Raw genomic sequence first — 7,106 nt, 5'->3', positions numbered from 1 at the left:
CCGCCACCTGCAGGAGGGAAAAAAGGTGCACTGCCACCACCACCGCCACCGCCACCGCCACCTGTAGGAAAGAAAAAGTTGCACCGCCACCACCACCGCCGCTACCGGGGGCAAAGAAGGCATCAAGTGGAAAGGTCGCTGCTTCTGGATCTGCCGCCCCGACGGCATCCGCGGCACCGTCGCGAGTGTTCTTTAAGGGTCCTGCGCCTACAAAGCGAATGAAGCCTCTGCACTGGGAAAAAATATCCCTTCCTGACAACGTGGAATCAGTGTGGTCGCTGATCAACGCTGGCACGCTATACGACACCACCTTTGACTACGCGGACTTTGAGCAGCTGTTCTCGCAGAAGGAAGTGGAGGCTAAACTTGTCGCTCAGCCAAAGCCCCGGAAGATTCTCCTGTTGCGAGAAGAGTTGCATCGCAACCTCTCCATTGTGCTCCATAAGCTTCCAAGTATTCCTAATGTACAACGTGCTTTGCTTGACTTGGATGCGAGTGTGCTTTCACGTGAGATGCTGACGGCCATGCTGGCGCAGGCCCCCACGAATGAGGTGCACGCGGAGTTTCTCAAAAATGCCAACAAGAAACCCGAAGAGGAGTATGAGCCACAGGAAAAGTACATGGCAATGATGATTACCATGCCGGCGTTTAAGCGACGCGTCTCTGCATGGCTCTTTTCAATGGAATGGGAAGAAAGTCGTCAGGCGGTATTGAAACCAATGTATCGCCTACAGGACAGTATGGGGGCCGTCTTGAACAGTAAACACCTGCCGTACTATCTTGGTCTACTGCTAGGTTTTGGTAATATGATGAATTATGGAGATGCACGCAGAGGCAATGCCGGTGCAATTAGTCTAAGCCTCTTGGACAAACTGGAGTTGACGAAAGACAACAAAGGGAAGTCGTCACTGTTTACGTATCTTATTGGTACTGTAAAGCTGCGCCACCCGGAGGCACTACACCTTATTGATGAGATGAAACCCGTGTTGACCGCAAGTGTGATGCAGATCAGTTGGGAAGACACGGGGATGGCCATGCAGGAGGCGGAGAAGGCGGTGCAGGTGTTCCAGAACGACTGCAGCTTTGTGAAGAGGAAACTGGTTGAGCTAGGCACGGATGCGGAGGATCCGTTTGTCCCATTTTCCGTGGAATTCACAACGCGAGTGACGGGCGAGTTACAAGAGCTAAAGCAGCACTATAGCCGCCTTGATGATACACGAATAAAATTTCTACGGTACTTTGGGGTCGTTGATGCGAAGAAGAAACCGGAAAACATTTTTTCTCCGCTCGTTCCATTTATTGAACGCCTCCGAAGGTCGGTGCAAGATATGGTCAAGAAGGAGCGTCGCAGCGCAAACAAGGGACAAAAGTTGGGGAACGGTGAGTTTGCCCACATGGTGGCGAACCTGCAGGAGCAGGTGGGACTTTGAAGATAAAAGGTGGCGCATGTCACCGTGTCATATATATATATATATATATATATATATATGTGTGTGTAGTTGTTTCTTTGTTTGATTCTTCTTCCTTGCTCGCGTGCTGGACGAACCCCTGCAGGCCTCTCTCGTCTCGGTTGCTCTCCTTGTGCGCTATTATTATTAGTCTTTTTTTATATATTTCTTTCTCGCTCTGCTTCGAAATCTCCGTGAAAGATCCCTTCCTCTCCCCCTTGCAGGAGGGCAAGCTTTGGATGAAAGAACAGTTTTTTTGTCGGTTGTTTGGACCAACCGAGCGCGAGCGGGCAGTGCACGGCGCGGAGAGCCGTTCGCTGCTGCCAGCTATCACGAGGTTTAGCGAATACCTGGACCATTTTGTCCGGATGCCGGAGATGTTGTTAGAGATTGAGTTTTACTTTGCCCTTACGATGCTTGGCATGGCGGAGAACCTGCTGTCGTTGCTGCTCCTTCCACTCAAGTGCATTGTGGCCTTCTCACGTCTCGAGCGGCGTGACGTTGTGGCACTGGTGCTAATCGCCGTTGGAATGCTCACATACTGCTTCCTCTCCCTCTACACAACGCAGCTGTACGCCTACCTCTACCACGTGGTGCGCCGCACCTCCTTCATCAAGCTTGTGATGGTCTTCAACATCCTTGACGTCGCGGACCGGCTCCTGTCGGCCCTCTCGCAGGAAGTGATTGAGGTTCTGACGATGTGCGTGCAAAATTGGGACAAGGCAAAGCCGCCGCAGCGGGGACCGGCCGTCGTGTTCGCGCATTCTCTGTGGCTTCCCGTAGGCAGCGCCGTGATCTCGGTGGTGTGCGTCGCGGTCCACGCGGTGACACTACTGATGTCCGTGGTCACGCTCAACGTCGCGGTAAACGCGGAGGGTCACCTGCTGCTGGCGCTGATGGTGGGCACCAACCTCAGCGAGGTGAAGGGGGTGGCATACAAGAAACATAACCGGGAGTCGCTGTTTCAGGTGACGGCTGCCGACGCTGTGGAGCGCCTAAAATTTTTGCTCTTTGTTCTTGTCATGGTGCTGCAGCACATGCACGAGCGGTTCCACGTGCTGGACGTCGCTGACATGCTTCTGGTGCTTCTAGCGGAGGTGCTTGTTGACTTTACAAAGCACCTCTTTGTGGCGAAGTTTAATGGCATCTCCCTCAGCGTCTACCGCAGCTACTCGCAGCTCGCGATACTCGACATGGCGGCGGAAACGGTGCTTTGGCGGCTCGGCGCCAAGTTTCATATCCGCTGCACGGATGACCCGCTGCTGCACGTCGACAACGTCAAGGCGCTGTTATCGGCGAGCGACGGCTTCTTCCCAAAGCATGTTAGACGCACTGGGTTTATACCCGTGCCCTATGCGGCATTACTGCTGTGGAGCGTCTACCCATTTGCCTCCCTCCTGCTCCTCCGCGCGCCGCTGCTGTTTGCTTTGGCTCTCACGGTTGTTGTTTTGCTGAAACTTCTCGTCTCAGAGTTCATCCGAGGTGTTGCGGCGCGATTTGTCGTGCGATCCCTTATTGTGCTGCAACACCGTGAACCTCGTCGAGGCGGTAGGGAGTCTGCCGATATCTTGTTTGGTGTCTCACCGCTTGGCACACCGTCCCCCGCGCCGCTGAACTGTGGCCCGGAGAGTGTCGACGGCGGCCCCGTTGCCACGCTGCAGCTCACGTCGTTTCTTTGCACTCTTTTAACCCTGGAGCCGTTTGACCTCCAGGCCGGGAAGGTGAAAAAGTAGTTGGTACACGCCTGTAGGCACATCTTCATTTGTGTGTGCATCCTCAACAATGTTTTAGGCGCAACTTGTGCTGCTGCATGGCGTCTGAGAGGAAAACAAAAAACGAAAGAAATGACTTTTTTTTTTATTTGTTTTCTTACATTTTTGGACTGTCACGCTTTCTCTCTGTACGTGTGTGTGTGTGTGTGTGGGCGCCTGCCTCCGTTGCGTGCCCTCCCGCTGCGTCTCCCCACGTCCCATTTGTCTGGTGGTGGCGGACGTGCGCCCTCTTTTGTGTCATCCTCGTCGTTTGTTTTTTTTTTGTTTTGTTTTGTTTTGTTATGCACGAAACTAACAGCTGTCTGAGAAGGAATTTTTTGAGTTGTTGTTTTTACTGCCATTGAACCACACGCACACAAACAATGACCATGTTGATGTTGGAGATTGCATCCACCATGCCGCTTGGTCTCTTTGGGCTGGACCAGCTGGAGTGGTCAGGCAAGGCCGGGGCGGTGTGGGAGTGCTGGAAGTGGGCGCCATGCTGTGGGGACCCGGACCTTTTGGGTGTTATTTGCTGCCTTGTCCACTGGACCTGCCTAAGCCCGTGCGCTATGTGTAAACTGTACGCATCCAGCCTGGATGACCCATGCTCCATCTGGCCGCACTGCTTCTGCATTCTCTGCTGCCCCTTCGGCTGCTGGTTTACGCGGTACAACCTGCGCAAAAAGAACGGGACCCGTGGCAACATCATCGGTGACTGCTGCTGCGCCTGCCTTTGCTGTGCCCCTTGCGCATTTTGCCAAGAACTGCGAAGCGTCAGTCCCTCTGCCTGGCGCATTTTTCCGGACTTTACAGTGTGTGGGGCCTATGTCCCGGGCTGCCGTTTCTTGCGGTAGCTGATGACACCAGCAACAGCGCCCATCGATTGCCGGCACGGTCTACTCATGCAGGAAATATTTGTACATAATATGTATATATTTATTTATATATTGATGCGTCATTTGTGCAAGGGATCCTGAAAGAGGCGTAAAACCCGTCGGAGAGTAGATGGTGCCGCGTTTTGTATGGCTTTTCTGTTTCGTGCCTGTACCAATGTTTTTTTTTTGTTTTGTTTTTGGTAACACGTTGGAGGGCGGCGCAGATGTGGTTTTGGCTGACTCCCCCTCTCCTCCCTCTCCCACTACCACTTATGACTGCCACTACTAACGGCCTTCACACGGAGGAGCCTGATAGATGTGGGGGTTGGGGGCGTGGGGGCAAACACTACCACTTTGCTAGCTTTCAACGAGACCAGTTGTCGCAGAACGTTTTTTTTTTTATTTATTGAGCGCACTAACTACCAGTGAGTGTGAAGGGGTTTGTCTATTGTAGCTGTGTGTTTTTGCTTGCCGCCATAGTGGTGTTGGTGAGCTCCGCTGTTACCTGCAACACGGTCATGTGGTTATGCGATGAGGGTGAAGAGAAGGTTTGTCGTTGCTGCTGCGCGCCATGGCGCCATTCTCGCCACGATCTTTCTTTCTTGCTCTTTCTCTTTGTGCTTTGGCCCCGCGGTGTGCGAGGCCCACATTGGGGTGGGGAGGTAGAAGCGTGCTGTCGTTATTTGGTTATTATATTCCTTGCCGCACCGCATAGCTCAGGTGCTTCCTTGGCGCGGGGGGTTGGGCGGCCGCAGCACACACACACGCACGGTAGGACACGGGAGAGGTAGGTAGAGAGGCTGTGGGGGGGTGGTGTGAGCATGGGGACGCCGGGCAACTTGTCTTTCTCTACCGGCACTCTGCTTTTGGGGCATGTGAGAAACGACGGCGTCGAAGACATCGCCTCCCTCTCGATTTCGACGCCCTGCATGAATCACCTTGGCGGAGAAGAGCTGCAGGGCGGTGCGGAGCAGCGCAGGTGCGCCGGTTTAACCCCAAGTAGTGGCAGTAGGAAGCTGCCGGGGCCAAGGGGAGGCGTCATCAACAGTAGCTTCACCATTGGCATGCGACCGCGGGAGAAGAGGCGGCCTCCCTCGCTCTTCTCCACATTCGCATCCTCTCTGCCACAGACGCTGCAACAAACGCCGTGGGGGTGGCAGGGGCGCTTGATGCCGGATCCACCGCCAACAACTGTCCCCACAATGGAGGGTGATCTACGCCAGGGTCAAAGCTCTGGCCCGCCCTCACCGCAGTCGGGGGGGCAACTCACGTGTGCGCAGCCCGCTGGGGTTGGTTGGGTGGAGCAGTTGAAGTTTACTTATCCGCAGAAGACACCGCTAGTTTCGCTGTCAGAGGACAAACGCGTGTTGCTGGCGGGTCCCTTTCGCGTCTCCAGCGAGGGATGCCTCACCTTGCAAAATGTACTGCTGCTGAACTCCAAGCATCGGAAGAGTGGTGAAGGTCAGAGCACGGAGCGAGGGACACCAAACCCGCCGTTGCCTTTAGGAAAAATGCTCGTCCCTGCAGAGCCAGTTGTCAACAGCTCCTTTACCCTCCTTTCCGCAAGCGTTGACACGCCGTATAGCCCCATTACATACTCCTTGGACGCCAACGCAGCATTGGTTCAAGACACTTCCACCTCTGCAAGTAGAACACGAGTTCAGGACAGTGTGTTTGTGACTCCACATTGCCCTCGCACAGGCAGTGAAACACTTCGTGAAAGCGAAGGGGAGGATAGCGTGGATTTCTTTTCAACACGCGGGTCGGACGATGTCTCAGTGATTAGTGTTCCGTCGTATGCAGAGATGTCTTTAATGTCTGAAATCTCGGAATCATTGCGGCCCAACGCAGTGAGGTACGGGGACCTGAAGATTATGTCGCAAATCGGGCAGGGTGCGTCGGCAACCGTTTTTTTAGCGAAGCATCTTACCACGGGGCGACGGATGGCTGTCAAGCGCATTGACCTTTCACCCTTATTTTTTGACTGGAGCCTGTCGAGGGGGAGTAATCTACAGCGCCTGACCTCCACAGCTCACCTGCGTCAGTTGCAGCTCATTGTGGTGCGGGAACTGCTGGTTCTGCATCTGGCGTACCGGAACCCGTTTATGGTAAAAGTGTACAATGCTTTTTACTCAGAGGAACTCATGGCTCTTGACCTGGTGATGGAGTACATGCACTATGGTGGCCTGGATCATTTGCATAAACTATTGTGTGGGAAGAAGCCAAAAAACGGGGCGGCTGGAAACTTTGTAGCACGGGTTGGCCGCGGCAAAGGGAGACTCACAGAGGTGCCGGAGCGCCTTGTGGCGGTGGTGGGTGAACAACTCTTGCGGGGTGTGCAGCACATGCATGAACGCGGGTACATTCATAGGGACATTAAACCCAGCAACGTTCTCGTCAACAGCCAGGGCATTGTGAAGCTGAGTGACTTTGGCCTGTCCCAGCGCTGTGACGCACGCACCGACCAAGTTGACGACAAGGTCGCCGCAGCGCACCTTTTACACAAACAACCTAACAAGGAGATGTTTTCACCTCTGCAGACTGCCTCATCGTTAGGTAACCTCACAAACTCTACTGACAACGTGCATTGCTCCGGCACAAATAAGTACATGAGCCCGGAGCGACAACGTGGGGAACCGCATGGAAAACCAAGCGACATCTGGGCAGTCGGAATGACACTTGCAGAGTTCGCTGTTGGTGAGTATCCCGTCGATTTAACTGACTGCGAGGACGCCTTCGAGCGTGCGTTTCGCATCGCGGCACCGTTGGATTTGCGGAAATACGCGCGGTCCCACTCGCTGAGTGAGGAGTTCATTGACTTCATCCGCATTAGCAGGCTGCCCGTGGCGGCCGAGCGCCCAACCGCCGGTGAACTGCTTGAGCACCCGTTCTTCCGCCAGTGGAAAGACGAGCCATTCTCCATTGAGGTTTACTTGCGTGATAACATTACGGAGTAGCAGTCAGCCCATCGGGGGTGACTTAATTCTGCGCGTGTGCATGTGAAAGGGGGGGGGGGGGGTGAACGAGGC

The 7,106-nt window shown here is 54.3% G+C and overlaps 5 protein-coding genes across 5 annotated transcripts in view, besides 6 other annotated features; all 5 read left to right on the top strand.

Annotated features, from left to right (window-relative positions):
• TraAM80_02619 (formin like proteiny 2 (FH2) domain protein) overlaps positions 1–67 on the top strand; it is a gene marked incomplete at both ends in the record, with an annotated part of 1,545 nt that extends 1,478 nt beyond the window's left edge. Inside the window, one exon of the mRNA XM_029379618.1 lies at positions 1–67. This exon is cut by the window's left edge and continues 1,478 nt beyond it. Coding sequence (XP_029240540.1) covers positions 1–67 — 67 coding nt within the window.
• A 151-nt stretch (positions 68–218) lies between these two features.
• Positions 219–1,430, top strand: TraAM80_02618 (formin like proteiny 2 (FH2) domain protein; the record flags this gene model as incomplete). The annotated part of the gene is made up of 1 exon (XM_029379617.1): positions 219–1,430. One exon carries the CDS (start codon positions 219–221, stop codon positions 1,428–1,430), a length of 1,212 nt encoding a protein of 403 aa, XP_029240539.1.
• A 29-nt stretch (positions 1,431–1,459) lies between these two features.
• Positions 1,460–1,489: a microsatellite.
• Positions 1,490–1,687: 198 nt separating this feature from the next.
• On the top strand, positions 1,688–3,181 carry TraAM80_02617 (putative membrane receptor protein; the record flags this gene model as incomplete). Its single annotated transcript, XM_029379616.1, has 1 exon — positions 1,688–3,181. The coding sequence occupies one exon, from the start codon at positions 1,688–1,690 to the stop codon at positions 3,179–3,181; it is 1,494 nt and encodes a 497-aa protein (XP_029240538.1).
• Positions 3,182–3,352: 171 nt separating this feature from the next.
• Positions 3,353–3,371: a microsatellite.
• Positions 3,372–3,393: a microsatellite.
• Positions 3,394–3,469: 76 nt separating this feature from the next.
• Positions 3,470–3,504: a microsatellite.
• A 78-nt stretch (positions 3,505–3,582) lies between these two features.
• TraAM80_02616 (uncharacterized protein) lies at positions 3,583–4,056 on the top strand (the record flags this gene model as incomplete). Its single annotated transcript, XM_029379615.1, has 1 exon — positions 3,583–4,056. The coding sequence occupies one exon, from the start codon at positions 3,583–3,585 to the stop codon at positions 4,054–4,056; it is 474 nt and encodes a 157-aa protein (XP_029240537.1).
• Positions 4,057–4,113: 57 nt separating this feature from the next.
• Positions 4,114–4,154: a microsatellite.
• A 174-nt stretch (positions 4,155–4,328) lies between these two features.
• Positions 4,329–4,363: a microsatellite.
• Positions 4,364–4,898: 535 nt separating this feature from the next.
• TraAM80_02615 (putative protein kinase) lies at positions 4,899–7,034 on the top strand (the record flags this gene model as incomplete). The annotated part of the gene is made up of 1 exon (XM_029379614.1): positions 4,899–7,034. One exon carries the CDS (start codon positions 4,899–4,901, stop codon positions 7,032–7,034), a length of 2,136 nt encoding a protein of 711 aa, XP_029240536.1.
• Between the last annotated feature and the right edge of the window lie 72 nt (positions 7,035–7,106).

Source organism: Trypanosoma rangeli (genome assembly GCF_003719475.1).
Source record: "Trypanosoma rangeli strain AM80 chromosome Unknown Tra_15.4_contig_00061, whole genome shotgun sequence".
NCBI classification, from domain to species: Eukaryota; Euglenozoa; class Kinetoplastea; order Trypanosomatida; family Trypanosomatidae; genus Trypanosoma; species Trypanosoma rangeli.
This window is presented reverse-complemented; position numbering and strand designations above follow the sequence as displayed.